General features: G+C 46.9%; 1 protein-coding gene across 6 annotated transcripts; it reads left to right on the top strand.

Moving 5' to 3' along the window:
• The first annotated feature begins 71 nt into the window (after positions 1-71).
• Positions 72-20,392, top strand: MGAT1 (alpha-1,3-mannosyl-glycoprotein 2-beta-N-acetylglucosaminyltransferase). Of its 6 annotated transcripts, none has more exons than XM_042932010.1 (3): positions 72-188; positions 1,318-1,747; positions 17,772-20,392. In XM_042932010.1, exon 3 carries the CDS (start codon positions 17,895-17,897, stop codon positions 19,236-19,238), a length of 1,344 nt encoding a protein of 447 aa, XP_042787944.1. In that variant the 5' UTR covers positions 72-188; positions 1,318-1,747; positions 17,772-17,894; the 3' UTR covers positions 19,239-20,392. The 6 variants fall into 6 exon arrangements, with proteins under 6 accessions (XP_042787944.1, XP_042787933.1, XP_042787913.1 ...); XM_042931999.1 differs by having other exon boundaries at positions 72-191; XM_042931979.1 differs by lacking the exon at positions 72-188 and adding an exon at positions 339-457.
• The last annotated feature ends 773 nt before the right edge of the window (positions 20,393-21,165 follow it).

Genomic DNA, 21,165 nt, shown 5'->3' with positions numbered 1-21,165 from the left:
GTGACGCGCGCCCCATCCCTTCGCCGGACTCTCTGCCCCGCCCCTTCTTGCAGGGCAGCTACTTTGGCCCTCATCTCTGTTCTCTTCCAGGCTCGGTCCTGCTCACACCTCGTCTCCGGTCCTATTCACAGTGACTGCAGAACAGCTTCAAACCCTGCAGACCAACATCCCGCGCTCCCGTGGTGGCGGTGGTGATAGGCGGGAGCAAGGGGGGTGTGGTGGAAGAACAAGGCGGGATGTGGGGAGGTGGCAGTTGCCTCTCGCTCACTTCCGGAGGACGGGCGGAAGTGGCTGCGGCGGATGGTGGGAGGGGGGGAAAGGAGCGCGAGGGGAGGGCCTGGCCGCCGGGGGTCGAGGGGGTGGGGCCTGGGCCAGCTTTCGGGACCTAACCTGGGGCCTGGACTCTGCTCTCGGGAGGGCCGAGGCTTCCTGCTAAGACCGGGCGGGAGGGATCCAGGTAACAACTTAGCGCAGATTGGGCGAGGGTCGTCCGGGCGGCAGAGAGGTGGGTGTCAGAGTCTAGAGAGGGTCGCTGTGTCACTCCCTTCCTCATTGAATGCGGAGCACTGGGTTCCGAGGAGGAGGGTGGGAGGAGTTAAATTTTGGGGGCGGGGGGGGCTCATGTGAACGCCACGCCCCTACAGGAAGGAAGGGTGTGTGTGTGTGTGTGTGTGTGTGTGTGTGTGTGTGTGTGTGTGTGTGTGTGTGTTTAGTAATAAATTTAGAAGGGAGGGGGCGACCGGTGTGTGTGTGTGTGTGTGTGTGTGTGTGAGCGCGCGTGTGTGTGTTTAGAATAAACTTAGAAGAGAGGGGGCGACGCGGGTGGGCTTCCGGACTGCAAAATTAGAACACTGTGCAGCTATTGCTGGCAGGACTCAGGCCTCTGTTCCAGGAGAGTGCTCTCAGTGGCCTCGGGAAGGAGTTTGACTGAGATTGGGAATTCCATCCCTGGCACAGTTTTGGATGCAGAGGGGGAGGCGAGGGTGAAGGGAAAAGAGCAAAGAATGCATGGGGAAGGTGCCAGCATCTAGGTCTGGAATGGATTTAGTTCATTCAGGGAGAGCTGGACGATGAAAACACTGAACACTCTAAGAAGCTTGGGAGATGTAGGAGATTAGTGTATGGTAATAACAAGACAAGAAGGAGCTGGGAGGAGGATGTTCTTTTCTATATTTCTTAGAAGACCATCTACATGCATTGTTAGTGCTTTTGGTATTTTGATGATAGAGCAGAGTAAAAGAATAGTTAAGAAGTCTTAGGAATCCATTTGGGCATATAATAGATTAGAGAGTGTCACAATGTTTAAATATTCCACAGGTTAACACTGAAATCAGCCTTCTGGCCATGCTGGTTCTATGGCCTGTTTCTTCTCATGAACCCCAGCAGAAGACAGAAAGGCCAGTCCTCACAGTGGATGACTTCCCTTCCCTGAGCAAGAGATGGGATAGAACCTGGGATCTGCCCAACACCAGACTCTGAGCTTAATAAGCCAGCTGAATGAAGGAATGTAACACCCCTGGGAGGGACACTGAACCCTGCATTGGGGGGGGAGGGGCCTGGACATACCCCTTCCCCCCCAGACTCCTCCCCCTCAGAGTCCACTCAGCCATGGACTTTGGACCTGGATAACAGGAGAGAAGCTGCACTTTGTTTGGTGTATCTGATTTGGGATTCAAAGTTTTTGAAATGGAGTACTGGAAGGGGGTTTGATGATCTCCAGGGGAGCAGCTGAGAGAAGAGAAGAAAGGTAAGGTTCTTGTCTCACTTCCCACTTGGTGTCTTACTGCTTTTGTGCAGAAAATGTTGAGTGAGGGCAAGTCTGGGGATGCTGCCATTTATGAAGTGCCTGATGAGAACCCTTACTCTGATGGGTACAGAGGAAGCTTCACCTCTCTTTCACTCTCTTAGAGAGGCTGTTCCCAGCCTCTCTTTACCCAGGCAGAAGGAGTATCTTGTAAGGGGTTGTAGGCAATGGCAATTGTGAAGTCAGGCCCAGGAGAACATGAAAATAATTTCAGCTTCTGAAGAGAGGCTTGGTTAGATTATCTATAAGAGTCTTTTGAACACTGAGTCAACACATTTAGGGCTAAATAAGACTAGAACGGATTACCCAGGCAGAAGGAGGCTGCTGTGTATTGGGGAACTAATTGAATAGAACTGCCTTTGAGGGGGAGGGTAGAAAATGGTCTAGATAACTTCCTAAGTTGTCTTTCTTCCTTCTCCCCTATAAGGTGTTTAGACCATGAAATCTCATGCAGATAACAGGGACAGAACACAGGTTTGAGATCAGTTGGATTTTTGTTCTAGCTCTTGCTTTCTTAGTGTGCAACCCTAGATATGTTGGTTTAAGCTCTGCCAGTGTTCTGTTCACCTGCAAGATGGAGATAAGTAACTTTACAGGTCCCTCACAGGTTGTTACAGGGAGCAAATGAAATGATAGATTTTGGAAAGTATCCAGGGCCATGTACTTATGAAATAGTACCATTGACATTGCTTGATAATGCTTGCATAATTGTTATATACAAAAAAAACCTCTGAATTAGGAATTCTGCTCTTTTATTGAATTAGTGTACTGGTAAAAGCCTTGGATGTCCTCAATTAAAAGCCTACCCTGAATGTCTCATCCTGTTGCTCTTAAACAATACCTGAATCATCAAGTGGCAAAGGTGATTGAGGGATTCTAGCCCTCAGGGTTCTCCACACTTATGATAAGTGTGCCTCTTTGAGGTAGCAGATTAAAGAGGGGTGGAGGAAAGATAAATCTAAGGGCCAAGTGTGTATTTAGGAGACTGAGCTCCATTTCTTGGAGTAAGTACTGGCCTTTTCTTCCTTTGCCATATCCTGGTATTCTCTCTTGCTCTTTTTTTTTTTAAAGAAGGTGTTGTTTCCCACTTTATTATTTTCTTTAAAGTTTATTTATTGTGTGTGTGAGAGAGAGCATCAGCAGGGGAGGGACAGAGAGAGAGGGAGAAAGAGAATCCCAAGCAGGCTCTACACTGTCAGCATGGAACCCTGATGTAGGGTTCAATCCCATGAACTGTGAGATCATGACCTGAGTGGTGAACAAGAGTGGCCACTTAACTGATTGAGCCACTCAGGTGCCCCTCTCCTGTTCTTTTAGATGACAGTTTTTTCAGACTGTTATCTCTTAGTCCTTTATATTTTTGCAGGCTCCGTTTCCAACTTAAAGCAAACCTGTTCATAATTACCTTCTTATCTCCTTCCCTTTCCTACCTTGAACTCCAGTTTATCTATGCCAGATACCTGCTTTTCACAGCGACAACAAACAGAAAGGAGATGTGTTGGGAATTTTGATAGATAGTGGGGTATAATGGCCTGGTTGTGGGGCAGGAAGCTTGGCTTCTAGCATCTCTTTGCCTCTTACTGGCTGTGTAACCACCTGAACCTCACATTCATTGGGGGCTGGAGGCAATAACTAGGTTCATTTGCAAGCTGAAAATCCTGTATTTATAAGTTAGTTTCTTTTTTCCTGTCCTTTCTTTCTTGCCTGCCTTCCCCCAGTAGTGAGCTGTTCCTTCTCGGGGGCAGCCCCTTTCAGGCCGAGCTTCTACTTTAGAAGGTCTGGATTTCAGGGTGGCATGTCACCTCCTTCAACTTGGCCCAGCAAATTCCTGATGCCAGTCTTTGCAAGGGATATGTGGTCCCAGGATGCATCTGCAGCCCTCTTCTTACCTGGAAGGCCTGTGAGTGCTTCGAAACACTTAAAGTACCACAGAGTTGTGCTGTGTTTGTAGTGATGTTATGTGAAATGTCCAGGCTATTGTGTCAGTTTTCCATCACCACATTGTTGTGAGGAAGAGAGAGCAGGGATTATTTCCCCAGTTGTATGTAAGGGGAAGCTGCAGAAGTCCTGAGCACAAAGGGTTTGCCTAAGTGTGGAGAGACAGACCCTGTAATCCCCTGCCCAGTTCTGTGCTGCTTTTACAGCATCTGACCTGTCAAGGGCCATCTGGATTCTGCTGTAAACTTTCAGGGAGGGGAATTCAGTGCCCTTTCAGACAGCCTCTCTGGTAAGACATATTTCCTCCCTAGACTGAGCCAGAATTCCTCTCCCGTCATTTCCACTGAAAGCACTAGTCCTGTGCTCTGCCTGATCCTGTCATGAGACAGCCATTGGCCTTCTCATAGGGTTACCAGGATGCTCAGGCCACTTAGCCAGGACCTTAAGACTTAATGATAGACTTAACTAAAAGTTGTGTGTGTGTTTTAACTGAATTTATTTATACCATTCTGTCTTCCAAAAGGAATTGCATAGAGCTAACCAAAAGTTCCATTTCACAGACATTGCTGACTGGTCATTGATCTTGATGAGCTGTGTTTCTAGGTCTCCATGGGGAGTGGGAATGTTGTGAGAAGGGGAGAGGGAAAAACAGACACAACACTGATTTAAAACTTTGATTTTACTTCTTCTGATGGTTTCCAGCAAAGATCGGTCTTAAGTTCAGAGCATGAATTCTTTCCAAATTGTAAAAAGTTTCAGGATATCTTAGGCATGGTTTCTGGGAGGGAAGTTGGAATAATTTTCACTTCCTTCTCTTTATCTCTCCAGTCCTCTTTTGGAGGTAGTAGGGGTGGGCAGGATACAGTATTTTCCCTTCTAATTTTCTCTTATCTTGTGACCAGATCTTTGGATTTCTTCCATTTTCAGATATTCGAATCCCAGTTTCATTCCCAGAATCCAGGCACCTATCTCCTTATTTCTGCCCTTTATCTCCTCCATAGTACCTCCTCATGAAATGTCCATCAAAAGCCTGGGCCTTTTTTCCCAGGTCAACTTGGCACTTACCACCCTGGCTTCTTGCCTCCCATACCAAATGTTTTCTCTTGTTTTCATCCAAGAATTCAGCCCATCCCAATTTACTAACCAGGCTCTTTCTGCTTGGGACAGTTCTTTTGCAGTTGGGGAATTTCTACCCTAAGATCTTCCTGTGAGCCTTGGAATTTCAACAAAGGACAGTAGTCACTGGGTGTGAGTTATAGTGCACAAACAGTCCCCCATTCTTTTCCCCATTGAGCTGCCTTAGATAGAGAAGGATTATTGTTAGAGGTGGGAATGTGACATCTCGTGGGCTGGTTGGTCTGCCCTACCTTTCAGCATCCCACTGTGTCCTTTGTCCTGGAGGGTGATTTTAGCTCCTGATATCTTGGATCTGCAAACCAGTGTTTCCCAACTTTCTACAGTTTTAGGAATTATCCTTTTCCTTCTTACTTTGACATGGAGTGTGAGTGTGTAGGCCTTCCATATTCCCCAACTCCCTTCATGAGGAAAACAAAGAGAGGGCAGAAGTGCAGAGACCATGGCTGCTGGCTGGCACATGAGCGTGGGCTTGCATTTCCTACCATGGTCCATGAAATCAGCTCAGCTGGAATCCTTAGACACACACACACACACACACACACACACACACGTGCGCACGCACGTGCATATACACGCATGTCCAGCCTCTGAGGTGTCAGCTCTTTTCTCACTTTGCTCCTTCAGGCTAGTCTCCAATTGCTTCTACCAGGACTTCCCTCCTGCCCCACTGTGCACTTGTCTTGTTGGACACACAGCCATCTCAGAGCAAGGGAGCATGATAGGAAGGAATGAGTGCCAGCTATGGAGGCAGGGATGCCTGGGTTTAAAACATGGCCATGCTCCTCACTAGGTCTTGCAACTGTCAGCTGGTTGTCACTTACCCTTGATATTCACACTCTTGATCTGAAGAATAGAATGATTAATGTACACTCTTCAGAGCTTCTAGGAGGGTCCTTCATGAGGAGGCCTCTGTGCAGTTGGTTTATTTCCTCAGCCCCAGGCATGGGGTGCCTTTTGGGCATGCCCTGCCTTTTTGTTTCTCGAGAACCCTGGTAATTCCTAGTTTCATGTAGAAACAAGTTAGCAAAATCAGTCAGTAACTACACACTGCTAAGTTTCTGCCTGCTATGTGCTCTGGAACACAGGAGGGAAGTGGTTGGGGGGAGGGCCTGTTGCCTGCAGAGTGTGTCCTGGTCACATGGTAGGGCTGGCCCTGGACTCAGTCCTTTTCAGAAAAGTCATGTGCTTGAGTAGCCAGTAGTTCTAAGTTCTCCACCCTCACTTCCCAGGGTCAGATACAGACATCAAGGCTCTTCCAGGGTGCTCCCTCACCCCCTTTCACAGGGCTACCACAAAATCCTGTGATTAAGTCCTTTACTCCTTAGGTCTGATGGTTCTTACCCCAGGAACAAGTCTGTCTCTGCTCTTGTACTTAGAACTAACAGCTCTCATTCCCCACCTCGAAAGGAAAAAAACAACAAAATGGAAGTATTTAAAAAAGAAAAAAAGAAAAGAAACAACAGCTGGCCCTCTTCTGCTTTTGGCAGCAGGTGTTTCCTCTCTGGCTTCCTTTTTGGCACCCTGGTTTTTGTTCTCATAGCCCTCCACCCTGTGACCTATTGCCCCCAACTCCTCCTTCCCGGAAGCCAGCGTTGAGCAGGTTGCTGAGAGCTGGCCCCAGACGCTTGGCCTTGGATTTGGTGAACGCACCCTCCGGCTGCCTGGCCTTACCTTAGCCAGGGCTTTCCCCTTCAATTCCATGAGGCTCCAAGCTCTGGGGCTGCGAAGGGGAAGACTCCAGACGTCTCCACTGGAGGGGTCCGAAGGTGTGGGTGGGGACCCGTGGGATTGCGATTGGGAGAAGGGAAGGTCCCTGTGGTAACAGATGCCAACACAGGGCCTCCTGAAGTTCAGAACCTCGGAAAACTTGGGATGCTCAGCCATCAAGTTCTGAGGAAATCCAGGGTGATTGCTAAGAGTCGGGCGGAGGGAGGAGGCGGGCCCGGGAAAAAGGGGCCGCTGGCGAGTGAGGGCGGCCGGTCCCGCCCCTCGGCCCTCCCCGTCCCGCCCTTACCGGGGAAGGGCCACGTTGCTCGCCCGGCGGGCGGGTCCGGTTCGTGTAGGAAGGGCCGGCCGGGAGGAAGGCGCCGGCGCCGGCACCCGCGCGAGCGCCTGGAACGCGCCGGGGCACCGGGATTGTTCCCCGCGCCCCGGGGCGGTCCAGGTTCAGGGCCGGGAAGTTGGGAGGACCTGGTGAGTAGGGGCCTGAAACGTCGGCGTCTGTCCGCTCTGAGGCTTGTCCCAGGGAGGGCATGGAGGTCCAACTGAAGGAGGCCCCGCGGGAGTGGAGAGGGCGCTCCAGGAGTTCAGGTCCCGGCTTGAGAAGCTGCTCCTCTCCGAGCACTTCGTGTTCCCCGACAGCCCTGGTGCCCGGGAGCCTCAGAGAGGACTTGGCCCGGCCCGCCCCGGGTTTCGGTCGCGCACCCCTCTCTAGCCGGGAAGTCGAACTCCGCGTTCCGCTCTCGGAATCCGGGCCTCCAGCTGTTGGAGGGAGGGCGGGCAGGCTCCACCGGGAGGGAAGCGGTTGTGAAACTCGGCCTTAGGGCGTACGTGGGTGCACGGCCAGAGGGGGTGGGATTGCTGCAGAGGGTTTGGGGAGCGGCAATGGGAGGTGGCCTTTCCCCAATCCCCACCCAGCGTCCCTTCCACTAGGGTTCTTTCTCCTCAGCCTCCAGGAAGAATTGACACAATGTGAAAATACGTAAACTGGAAAGAAAACTTTTTCCTCCTGTTAGCTCACGTGTGTGGAGTTGGGGCCTCCTGAGACGTGCAGGCCTTTCCCCCCCTCTCCCCCGAATCTTATAAACTGTGGAGCAGAGGGGCTGTGTGGCCAGCTGATTTGTGTTTGTACTGAACAGTGAGCCCCAGGGTGAGGCTCCACCTTGGTTAACCCTTGATCCTGTGGCCTGTTTAATTACTCTTTGCTTTAGGTCGTCCCCAAATGAGAGATGCAGCTTTATTTTCTGTCGTTTGTAATAGTTTTCAGACCACGGAGCCTTTTCTCTTAGATGCTTACATCCCGAGTCTGCCTCTCATTGTGAATCACCCCTGTCTGACCCCATTATTGGAGACCATTGCGCTCTCCTGGATTCCTGCTTCTGTGTCCTTCTCTCAGAGTTAGTATTGTAGTTATGTTTAACCTCAATGGCCTATGTGACAAGTTAAACTAATTTCCTGTTTGGGACATTGAGGAGATTGTTGCTGTCCTTTTCATCATTAGAAACCAGGGAACGTGGAGAAGAGCCAAATCAACTCTATCCCTGTTCAAATTATGGGAACCAAGGAACAAGTGGGTCAAGTGACCTGCCCAAGGTTACCTGGTTTCCCAGGCCATCATGCTTTTTGCTACACCAACATCATACTTTTAGTGTTTTCTTTTTCAGGATGAATAACCCGCATCCCTTCCTCCTAGGTCTTATTCTGTAAGTTCTTGAATTACTTAGTGTATCTTCTCTGACTTCTTTTCATTTCTTGTGAAATTATGGAGCCTTATACATGATGCAAGAGTCTAGCAGAGGGCTCATAATGAAATTCAGTTTGGTCTCCATTATCTGTGGTGTATTCTATCCTTTGGGTTTTTTAGGCAGTGCTTTTTAACATACTAAGCAAGATAAAGATAGAAGGGAAAGCCTGTCAACATTCCTTCAACTTGCATACTTTTTTAAATCTAAGTATGACTTCTCCATTATTGCTCACAAAGAGAAGTTGACTATCTGGTGTTCTGCTGTTTAAGGGATATTTTTGCCAGAGATGGAGGACTAGCTACAGAGGTAATACCATGGAATCAGAGTGTTAGGGATCTCACAGCTTCTAGGCAGTCCTTCAGAGGAAGAAATTGAGACCCATAGGGATTGGTGGGATCTGCTTATAGCCTGCTGAGGGTTTTATACACCCAAAATGCTCACTCATCTTGCACCACAGTGCAGATGTCTTTGTACTTGGTAGTGTGGATCAGATGTGTCACTTGGCTAAAAGAGTGTAAAAATTCTAGCAAATCAAAACTAATTTTGATTTCTGTGCCTTGCAGGCAAATGTCATTAATAACAGAACCTCAGGAACTTGGGTCAGGGTTAAAAAGACTATTGTTCTATTTTAGAAAAGGAAGGTGTGGCAGATTGTTTTGTCCCAAAATAGTCACCCCATCAATATCCCATTCCACTTGTTGTTACAGTTGGACTTTGTTCTCACCCACCAGTGGTGAGATCTGTGGTTTTTTCCCTTTGAGTATGGGGAGGCAGTCATGATTCTTCTGACCTATGAGTAGGCAGAAGTGATCCAAGACTAGATCATGAAAAGGATATAGTCTCACCTGGTTTACTCTCTTTCTTGGAACACTCATCTTTGGAACCCAGCCATCAAGTTCAGAGGAAACCCAGGCCACGTGAAGAGGCCACGTGGAGGTGTTGCAGCCAGCACTTCAGTTAACCATGCTAACATCAACCTGCAGACATGTGACAGAATAAGCCTTTAAGCCAGGCCCCAGCTTTTTGAGTCTTCCAGCTGAGGTCCTAGACATCATGGAGTAGAGACAGGTCATCTCCTCTGTGCTTCACTGTCCAAATTCCTGACCTGTTGGAACTATGAGAGAGAATAAATGATTGCTATTGATTTAAGCCATTAAATGTTTTTATTCAACAATAGCTTCTAATAAGGAAAGGAATATGAGTTGAGGCAGGCCTCAACTTGGACTTGGGGCGTGAGCACAGAGGACAGGAAGAACACTGGGCTGTGCTTATCAAAGCTACTTAGATTCTCTTTTACTCATTATTTCAGATACTTTTTGCTGTATCTCAAATCACATCAAAATATTAAAGCTTAAAACAACAGAATCATTTTATTCCTATCTTAGCTATGTGGTTCTTGGTCATGGTCTTTTATGCAGTTGAAGTCAGATGTGGCCAGGGCTGGGATCAAACCTTTCAGATGCTTGCTGTCTACTAGAACCTTAGTTTGGGTTGTGAGCTGGAATACCTATAGGTGTCCTGTCCATGTGGCTTGGGCTTCCTCTAATCATTATGGCTGCATTCAAACAGCAGGCATCTCAGGAGCAACAGGTGGAAACTATTGCCTTTCATGGACTAGTTTTGCAAATCATGTATGGTTACTTTCTCCATAGTCACAGATCAAAGAGAGGGAACATAGACCCCATCTCCCCCACCTCTAGTGGGAGGAATGGCATTACATCTTTGTAAGAAAAGCATGTGGGATGGGTTATGTGGTGATCATCTTTGGAAAATGGAATCCTTCAGTCTTGTGCTGCTGGTTTGGTCTTCTTTCTCCCTGATCTAGCTAATAATGCAAGCAGTCCCCCATCTAGCCACTTGAACCTCATACATGTGCCAAGAGTTGTAATAGGCTTAGAGGTCACAGAGACTTTTTCCTAAGGAGTAAGGTGAGAGGCATATAAGCACAACCACAGATTTTGTTACAGTGTGGAGGGGAGAAACAGGAGGTGTGGAGAGAGTGTGGTGTGAGTGTAGTCGTGGGAAGGCCTGGCTGGCTCTGCCTGGGATGTTATGGATGTGTTGAGTGCTTGCACTGGGGCCATAGGTAATGTCTCAAGATGAAGAACAGCTGGAGCAAAGACTGCAGCGCATACAAGTGTACTCTTTGGGGGAAGTAAGTAGCTTGCTGAAGCCAGAGTGTGGGGTTCATAGGGTTAGGGATTGGAGGTGAGGTTGAAAAAAGGATGTTTGAGATAATTTTCTGTGAAGGCCTTGCATGTCATAATGAATTTGAGTTTTCTGTGGGCAGTGGTAGCTTCTGATGGTTTTTAAGGCAGGTTAGTGTTGTGACGAGGTGTGCACTTTAAGAAGGATGCTCTGTTGCTTTTGGGAAGGTTGCTTAGAGGGAAGTGAGATTAGCGATGGGTAAACTAGCTGAGAAACTATATCAAGAGTTCAGGCTTAAAACAGTATTTCATAAGGAAAGAGGGTTCAATTTAAAGGTCTGTGGGCTTGAAATGGAACTATGGCAGTGAATGAGTAGCTGTCTCTTACATTTTCATAATTCTAAAATGCTTGGGCTGGATATGTTTCAGAATTCAGGATTTTTTTGGATTTTAAAAAGATGATCTAGTACGTTTATGATGTAGTATAAAATGTGGAACAGCACACCATAATCCAACATTTTGGTTTCTGTGGCAAAATGTATAAATAGTCTCACTAAATGAGATAAATAAATGCTATAAATAGTCTTACATTAGATCACATCAGATTTCACCAAAGGTTTTACTGCCAAATGAGTGTAGAAAACTCAATTTTTTGGTGCTTTTTGGGCTTGGGAATGGCAGTTAAGGAATTGTGGGTGAGTGACATCCACACAATAGTCACTTTTTAGGTCATCGGCAAATCTCTTGATGGTCCAAGATCCTAGCACAGCTGCTTGGCTGCAGTGGGGGAGCTGGTCCCATCCTGAATAGCTTGTAGCTGAGGGAACTTTATAGATCTTGAGCAAGAGATTGCACTGATGTCAGTGTTTGTGAAGGGGAGATAGACTTCATATTGTCTGATACCTTCCCTGGCAGAGACATGAGTCAGAGTACACCAAGTGAAGGAGAGAGGGAAGATCAGACCAGTCATACAGGTACGTACGTGCAAAGGCCCTGAGGCAGGCTTCTGTGTTTGTAGCCCAGAAGGATGTAGTAGAGTGGAGCAAAGAGAGCCAGCCAGCTAGAGAGGGAACAGAGGAATAAGTGGTTAGCATTTATATCACAACTGGGCACTGTTCTAAATACTTGACGCAGATTATCTCACCCAATCCTTACGGCAACCCAGTGATTGATTCCTATCTTATTATTATTATTATTTCCATATTAGAGGTGAGAAGATTGAGTTTTAGAGATGTGAAAAAACATGGGGTGGTACCACACATTGCCCTGAGCTGTTTGGCTTGCCCTTGTTACTCCTGATGGTAGGACTGAGAGCGGCACTTTCTGGATGAGTGTGTGGGCTTGCTGGCTACAGGCTGGGCTGGCCCTTGGTACTTTATCACCCCTCAGTCACAGCCAGCTCCTGGGGAGTGCATGTGCTTGTGTATGCACACACCATTCATTAACTTCCATATAGAGCAGATGATCCTGTCCTGGAGATATGTGGAGAAGCAGTAGGAAACTGCTCTGGGACTCTGGGTAAGTTTGTGTAGAGAAGCAGTGGAGCCTGGGAATAGGGGTATTGTGTTCTCTTATGGAAAGAGGAACAAGTTCTGTTTTACAATTTAGAAAAAATGGTCATAGTCTGGCAAACTAAGGCCTGAGGGCTAAAGTAGAGGCCTGGACTGGACTGGAACAGCGGTTTCCTGTGGGCTATCCAGCCACTCTTAATGTTTACAGATTTGCTAAGAATCCAGTCCTCTGAGGGACTGAGAAAATTGCTTTGATCTGCATGGCTTAGAAGGTTAGGTGAGCAGAGGCCTCTGGAAGTGGATGTGGGCCACCTAATTCCCAATGTCTGGAGAAGAGTGAAGGCTTTTACTTGTCATCTGCAGGGTTGTGAGGATGGTGTCCCTTGGGGTTTTACACCAGTCTGAGAGCTTGCTGGTCTGAGGTGGCTCATGGATAAGTCAGAGATGGTTCTGCTCCTCCAGCCTTGAGGTAACATTTCAGATGATAGAATTCAGTCTCTTTTCCTTCCTCCATCCCTTTATCTAAAGACTTTTCCTGCCTAGTCAGTTAGGAGGCAGGAGAAATACCTCCCTATTTGGGGGATAGGGAATCCTGGCCGTAAGATTGGAGGGAAAGTTCCAACATGGACCACATTGTGGCAGCAAGGAAGAAACTGGAAATCTGTTGTCTCTCTCTTTTTCTAGGAAACCTTGATTTGTATATGAGCACTGACAACATGGGAATTTAATGATACAGTAAAACGGAAATGGACCTGAGTTTTCTGAGGAGACTGGTGCTATGGAGTTGTGGGGTAGATGGTTTCTCAGAGGACAACATGTGGTGGTGGTGCTGGCAGGGACTGGGGTAGTCCCCCCAGAAGGGAGACAGAATCTAGGTTCCTTTAGAGACCCTTCAGGATCAATACTTTGGTCCTTTAACACTGGATCTGCCTGCTCAAGAGCCCAGAAGTACAGAGATGAGATCTGGAATCTGAGATTTTGGTGGCTGTGAGGCAAAGGGTAACTAGCAGAGAAGCCCAGATTTTTTGGTGGCTGTGAGGCAAGGGGTAGCTGGCAGAGCAGCAGGGCACAAGAGGGCACATACCTGAAGCTTTAGGATGTGAAGGGTATAGACCAGAAGTGGGAAGGCCAGGGACAGAGTTGTGTGGATTGTTATGGCAGCTACCTGGGAATTGGAGGGTGTGGTAGATTCTTCCAAATAGTGGGTTCTGATAGAGTGAGAGGGTTGGTAGGACCATGCCTTTTTCTTGTAAGATGTGTGTCCCAGTCCCTTCCCAAATCCTGGCAGACAGCAGGTGTGTGATACATGTCATTGAATGATTAGGGAGTTCAGGACAAAGGGATTGTTTTAGTTGCCCCTACTGATGTGCCTAACTTGGGCTATATTGGACAAAGCTAGTCAGAACTTTGGGCCATGTCCCCATATCGATTTTAAGAAACTTTATTTGGAAATAAATTCAAACTTACAAAAAAGGTGCAATAATTAAAATGGTATAAGGGCACTTTTAATCCCTTTACTCAGATTCACCTATTAGCATTTTGATGCATTTGATCTCTCTCTCTCTCTCTCTCTCTCTCTCTCTGTATACATGATATTTGTGTTCTGAACCATTTGAGAAGTTGCTTTCTTGGCTCTCCTAATTACTTCAATCTAATTTACCTAAGAATTGGGATATTATTTTCCATGACCACAGTATGGCTCTCAGTTGATCAACACTGATACTTTGTCTATATTCCAATTTTGTCATTTAACCCAATATTGCCTTTTTTTTTTTAAAGAAAAAGTTTTATTGAGGTATAATTGACATAGAATAAATTGCATCCATACCCGCAAAGTTTCCTCTTGTTCCTTTGTGATACCTCCCCTCACTGTCCTCATTGTCTCCATGCCTAGGCAACCATCGATTGGCTTTCTGCTACTATAGATTATTTTATATTTTCTGGAGATTTATTTAAGTGGAATCAGTGTATGTGCTCTTTTTTTGGCCATTCACATATCACAGTTATTTTGAGATTAATCCATGTGTTGTGTGTATCAGTAGTTTATTCCTTTTTATTACTATATATTATACCATTTTGCAGGTAAACCACAATTTGTTTATCCATATTCCTCTGTTGATTGCCTTTGGGTTTCTCCCAGTTTTTGGCGATTATGAATAAAGCTGCAAAAACATTCCAGATAATTTTTGTATGGACATGTGTTTTTATTTCTCTTGACTATATATATAAGAGTGGACTTGGTGGTATGGTTGTCTTCTGTTTAGCATTTTAACAAACTGCCAGAATGCTCTGAAAGGACATTAGTTCCATACCTCATACTATATACAAAAATTAACTCAAAATGAACCTAAATGTAAAACCTAAAACTATAAAACCTAAAAAAGAAAACAAGGAAAGATATTTGTGATTTGGGCAAAGATTTCTTAGATACAATGCCAATGGCATGATCCATAAAAGATAAAAACCCCTGATAACTGATTATCATTAAAATTAAGAACTTGTGTTTTTCAATTGACACTCTTAATACAAGGACAGGGGTTTGAATTTTTGTGTCTGATAGGTGAGAAATTCTTAATATAGTTTAATTTGCATTTTTCTGTTATAAGTGAACTTGAATATCTTTTCATATGTGTAAGGACCATTTCAGTATCTTTTTGTGAGTTGCCCTTGTCTAAAGACAGAGTTTTGGCTTTTTACCTCCTCAGTGTAAAAGTTCTTTGTCTCTTAGGGTATTGGCTTTTTATTTGTATATTTGTGTGTATATTGCAGATATTCTTCCCCAGTTTGTCCTTTGACTTGGCTAATGGTGTTTTTATCATGCAAAAATGTTTTATTTATTACTGCATCTAGATTTTGAATCATACTTAGAAAGCCTTTCTCCCTACCCAGGTTATAGAGGAATTGACCCATATTTTCTTCTAGCACTTGTATAGTTATATTTTTTATATTTAGATCTCTAATCCACTTGGAAGTTATTCTTTTGCACAGATGTAATTTTATTTTTCCAAATAGCTATATAGTTGTTATAACACTCTTAATAAGACATTTTTTGCCCTAGTAATTTTAAATATCACCTGTATCGTATATTAGGTTTCTACATGTTTTGGGATCTATTTCTGTAATTTAAATTGTATTCCTTTGGATAATCTATTTACCTACTATTATCACATAGTTTTATTTATTTATTTATTTTTAAATATATGAAATTTATTGTCAAATTGGTTTCCATACAACACCCAGTGCTCATCCCAAAAGATGCCCCTTTCAATACCCATCACCCACCCCCCCTTCCTCCCACCCCCCCCTTCCTCCCACCCCCCCTTCCTCCCATCCCCCCTCCTCCCACCCCCCCTCCTCCCACTCCCCCCTTCCTCCCCCCTCCTTCCTCCCACCCCCCATCAGCCCTCAGTTTTTTTTTTTTTTTTTTTAACGTTTATTTATTTTTGAGACAGAGACAGAGCATGAATGGGGGAGGGTCAGAGAGAGGGAGACACAGAATCCGAAACAGGCTCCAGGCTCTGAGCTGGCAGCACAGAGCCCGACGCGGGGCTCGAACTCGCGGGGCTTGAACTCACGGTCCGCGAGATCATGACCTGAGCCGAAGTCGGCTGCTTAACCGACTGAGCCACCCAGGTGCCCCTGTTCTCAGTTTTTAAGAGTCTCTTATGCTTTGGCTCTCTCCCACTCTAACCTCTCTCTCTCTTTTTTTTTTTTTCCCTTCCCCTCCCCCATGGGTTCCTGTTAAGTTTCTCAGGATCTACATAAGAGTGAAAACATATGGTATCTGTCTTTCTCTGTATGGCTTATTTCACTTAGCATCACACTGTCCAGTTCCGTCCACGTTGCTACAAAGGGCCATATTTCATTCTTTCTCATTGCCACATAGTACTCCGTTGTGTATATAAACCACAATTTCTTTATCCATTCATCAGTTGATGAACATTTAGGCTCTTTCCATAATTTGGCTATTGTTGAGAGTGCTGCTGTAAACATTGGGGTACAAGTGCCCCTATGCATCAGTACTCCTGTATCCCTTGGGTAAATTCCTAGCAGTGCTACTGCTGGGTCATAGGGTAGGTCTATTTTTAATTTTCTGAGGAACGTCCACACTGTTTTCCAGAGCGGCTGCACCAGTTTGCATTCCCACCCACAGGGCAAGAGGGTTCCTGTTTCTCCACATCCTTGCCAGCATCTATAGTCTCCTGATTTGTTCATTTTGGCCACTCTGACTGGCGTGAGGTGATATCTGAGTGTGGTTTTGATTTGTATTTCCCTGATGAGGAGTGACGTTGAGCATCTTTTCATGTGCCTGTTGGCCATCCGAATGTCTTCTTTAGAGAAGTGTCTATTCATGTTTTCTGCCCATTTCTTCACTGGATTATTTGTTTTTCGGGTGTGGAGTTTGGTGAGCTCTTTATAGATTTTGGATACTAGCCCTTTGTCCGATATGTCATTTGCAGATATCTTTTCCCATTCCGTTGGTTGCCTTTTAGTTTTGTTGATTGTTTCCTTTGCTGTGCAGAAGGTTTTTATCTTCATGAGTTCCCAACAGTTCATTTTTGCTTTTAATTCCCTTGCCTTTGGGGGTGGTACGGCTGAGGTCAGAGAGGTCTTTTCCTGTTTTCTCCTCTAGGGTTTTGATGGTTTCCTGTCTCACATTCAGGTCCTTTATCCATTTTGAGTTTATTTTTCACATAGTTTTAATTATAGAAGCTGTGTAATATGTAGTATTTTAATGGCTGGTAGGGCTAGTCTCTTTTTCACACCTCATTTTCATTATTTTTCTAGATCTTGTGTGTTTATTTTTTTCACATGAACTTTAGTGTCATTTTGTCTAGCTCCCAGAAAATTGATTTTTATTCAGATTTTGATGATGTTGAGGTGTCATAACTAAGAACAAGGGATATTAAGTCCTCTTGTGTCTTTCAGGACCTATCATCTTGTTCATGTAGGTTTTGAATATTTCTTAAGTTTATTCTTAATTTATCATTTTCATGGCTAGGGTAAATAGGATTTTCTCATCCATTGTTTCTTCTAATGAGTTATTTTTTGTTTATCTGAAGCCTATTTTTGCATGTTAATGTTTATATCCTGCTACTTTGCTCAGTTATTCAGTTGTTTGGGGTGGTTTTATCATTAATTCTCTACAGTTTTCCAGGCATATTCTTACAGTAGCAATAAATAGAGATAGTCATGTTTCTTTTTCCACTTCTGCTTTTTTCTTCTGTAGCCCATTCACATTGGCTGATCCCTCTAGCAGAATGTTAGTCATATACATGGTGGGGAGCTTAGTTTGCCCCTGACCTTTGTAGGAATGTCTCTAGTGCTTCCTTTTTAGGTAGGGTGTTGATTTTAGCCCAGAGGTGTGATATTAGAGTTTTTAAATCAATAATCATTGAGCAGTTTGATTTGAGGAATGAGAGTCAGATGGTCTCCCCTCCACTCCTGCCCCTAAACTCTGGATGGAAGATGGAAATGAAATCTGTCAGGTATGGAAGGGAAAGTGGGGTTCCCTTGCTTCCTCCTTTACAACATCACTTTCTATTTTCCCTTCAAACCACATTGCTTTTCTGAGGACACATGGACTCCTTTTGGAGTGAGGAGAGTATGTTGTCCTTCCCCATTCATCCCAGATTAGGAGATGGGCTGTTCTTTTCTAAGAGAGCTCTGGAGTCCACCTCCTGGGCTCCCTCCTCTCCCATCCTGCATTCCTCCCCCTAGGACAGCCCCATGCTTTTGTGATGAAGATTGGTTTTCTCTGTCTTCTCAGGTGCATGGCTGCTTCCTAATCCTGAGGTCCAGAGAAAGCATCCCTAGAGCTGTGGAAGTGAACTAGGCAAGCCAAGGGCAGCCTTGAGCCCCACCCTTGCCTGCCACCCCCTCGGGGGCCAGGATGCTGAAGAAGCAGTCTGCAGGGCTTGTGCTGTGGGGCGCCATCCTCTTTGTGGCCTGGAATGCCCTGCTGCTTCTTTTCTTCTGGACACGCCCAGCGCCTGGCCGGCTGCCCTCTGACAGTTCTCTGGATGATGATCCCGCCAGCCTCACCCGCGAGGTGATCCGCCTGGCCGAGGACGCGCAGGTGGAGTTGGAAAGGCAGAGGGGGCTGCTGCAGCAGATCAGGGAGCATCATGCTCGGTGGAGCCAGAGGTGGAGGGTGCCCACTGCTGCCCCACCCATTCCACCGCGTGTGCCTGTGTCCTCACCACCAGCCGTGATCCCCATCTTGGTCATTGCCTGTGACCGCAGCACTGTCCGGCGCTGCCTGGACAAGCTGCTGCACTACCGGCCCTCGGCTGAGCACTTCCCCATAATCGTCAGCCAGGACTGCGGGCACGAGGAGACAGCCCAGGTCATCGCCTCCTATGGCAGTGCTGTCACGCATATCCGGCAGCCAGACCTGAGCAACATTGCGGTGCCCCCCGACCACCGCAAGTTCCAGGGCTACTATAAGATTGCACGGCACTACCGCTGGGCACTGGGCCAGGTCTTCCATAGGTTCAAGTTCTCAGCAGCTGTGGTGGTGGAGGATGACCTGGAGGTGGCGCCAGACTTCTTCGAGTACTTCCAGGCCACCTACCCGCTGCTGAAGGCTGACCCCTCCCTTTGGTGTGTGTCTGCCTGGAATGACAATGGCAAGGAGCAGATGGTGGACTCGAGCAAGCCAGAGCTGCTCTACCGCACAGACTTCTTTCCTGGCCTGGGCTGGCTGCTGTTGGCTGAGCTCTGGGCCGAGCTGGAGCCCAAGTGGCCCAGGGCCTTCTGGGATGATTGGATGCGCAGGCCTGAGCAGCGGCAGGGCCGGGCCTGTGTGCGACCTGAAATCTCCAGAACGATGACCTTTGGCCGCAAGGGTGTAAGCCACGGGCAGTTCTTTGACCAGCACCTCAAGTTCATCAAACTGAACCAGCACTTCGTGCCCTTCACCCAGCTGGATCTCTCATATCTGCGGCAGGAGACCTATGACCGAGATTTCCTTGCCCGTGTCTATGGGGCTCCCCTGCTGCAGGTGGAGAAAGTGAGGACCAGTGAGCAGAACGAGCTGGGGGAGGTGCGGGTGCAGTACACAGGCAGGGACAGCTTCAAGGCCTTTGCCAAAGCCCTGGGCGTCATGGATGACCTCAAGTCTGGTGTTCCCAGGGCTGGCTACCGGGGCATTGTCAGCTTCCTATTCCGGGGCCGCCGTGTCCACCTGGCTCCCCCACAGACCTGGGATGGCTATGATCCTAGCTGGAATTAGCGGTGCCTGTTCCTCCTGGGCTCCTTCCTTGCCATATCATGGGATGAGATGGGACCGTGTCCTTAGGCTGCATCGCCCTCTCTGTGTGTCTCTCTTGGGTACATTTATCTTTTTTTTTCTTTTTTTCTTCTTTTTTTGAGTGGCATTCAGAAGCACAGAGGATAAGGTGAGGGTTATTCTCCCATTCTCAAGGGGGGTGGATCACATCAGGGGAAACTTCCTGGGATATGTCGAGCAGTATTAAGCAAGAAACCACCGTGTGGTAGGGGAGAGACTTGGGCATGTTGGAGCCATAGACTTCCATGTTCCAGGTTTTCTCCTAGAGCATCTGCAGAGAGGTGAGCAACTTTAGTTCTCTTGACCAGCTCTCTTTCCCCTGTCCCGGCTCTTCCAGCCAGGGTGTGAGCTCACCTCCTATACCTGCTCCCCACCCCTACCTTCCCCCAATTTGAGGGGTTGCTGGGTTATTTGAAAAGGGGACTTATCTGTGGCCAAAATGAAACTAACCAAAGGGGTTTCATCATCAGAGTCTGGGTGGAGCTGTTAGGCTTTCAGGGTTTACTGCCACCTACTCTTATTTCTCTTCTACCCTTCTCCTTATCCCTGACCTCCTTTCTGCTCTTCTTTCCTTGCAGCTTAACAATTTGTGATTCTAAGATGAGAAGTTGAAGGGGGAAAGCAAGACGTCTCCTCAGTTTGTCTGCAGAAGTTGGGGGAAAGGTGGTAGGGGGAAAGCCTTGGTGTGCTGGGACATACCTCCCTCATCCTGCCTCAAAGAAACAGACTCTGTTCCTGGATCCTGACCTTTCTAAAAATTGATCCCTTCCCTTTTGCTCTAGGAGGTTCATGCTGGCTTTGTGGAAGAGAGATTAGCTCCTTGTGTCCCTTTTCCCCTGGGGTTTGGTGCACAGGCTCCTCCCTAAAGGTTGTGGTTTCTGGTGGCCTTCCCAGGGTGAGGTAGAACAGCCAAGACAGGATGGCTCCTGCCTCCCTCCGCTGTCTCCGGGGCATATCCTTATCTGCTCAGATTAGGATGAGGATGGCAAGTTGGAGAGCAATGTGTGTGTTTTTGCTTCTGGCCTGACCTCGGTTCATGGAAGAAAGTTGAAGCTACAGAATTATTTTCAAAAATAAAGGCTAAATTGTCCGAAAAACTGTGTGTATGTGTTTGTGTCCTAGCACAGGAGGAGGGGGTGGAGAGGTGATGGCTAGAGGAAGGAGGAAAAAGAAGGGAGAATAGGGACTGAGGGAAAGGGCTGGTTGGGCAAGAGGAAATGGATCAGCTAAAGGAAGGAAAGCAGATGACCGGAAGATGACAGCTGGGAGGGTTGGGTGTGAAAGAAAGGCCAGGCATGGAGGTGGAGAGGGTCTGAGCCTACAGTTCCCTTGCTGCTAATCTCTGGAGTTGGGCTGTGAACCTGTGGTGGGCTTGAGCTTGCTGTCAGCCTGAAAGCCTGGCCTGAGAACCCTGGCAGTCCCTGACAGAGTGGGTGCTGTGTGCTGGGTGCCCCCTGGTGGTCATGCATTTCCTGGGCATCCTCCTGGCCCTGGCCCTGAGCTCTGGATGCAGAGCTGATACCAGGTAAGCTCTGGCAGTGGCACTCAGAGTCCTGACCATGATCCCAGTGAGAATGCCTTTTATTGCCACCTACAATATACATGTAACTGATAAACATTTCCTAAAACTTATGTGTAATACATTGAGAGTTTCTGTTCTTCACTATTTTTACTTTTTTTAATGATTCATTAGTGGATTTAAAACCCTGAGTAGGTGGCTTTGCTGACAGATACCATTCTGGAGCTTTACACATGTGAGCTGTGGAGTGAATGGGGTCACCTGGGCACAAAGGGAGCAACTCTGGCCTCCTTTTTCCTGGGCTTAGGAATGTGGAGTGTGCTATGGGAACCAGGGTCAGACATTCATTTT

Source organism: Panthera leo, chromosome A1 (assembly GCF_018350215.1).
Source record: "Panthera leo isolate Ple1 chromosome A1, P.leo_Ple1_pat1.1, whole genome shotgun sequence".
Classification (NCBI taxonomy): domain Eukaryota; kingdom Metazoa; phylum Chordata; class Mammalia; order Carnivora; family Felidae; genus Panthera; species Panthera leo.
This window is presented reverse-complemented; position numbering and strand designations above follow the sequence as displayed.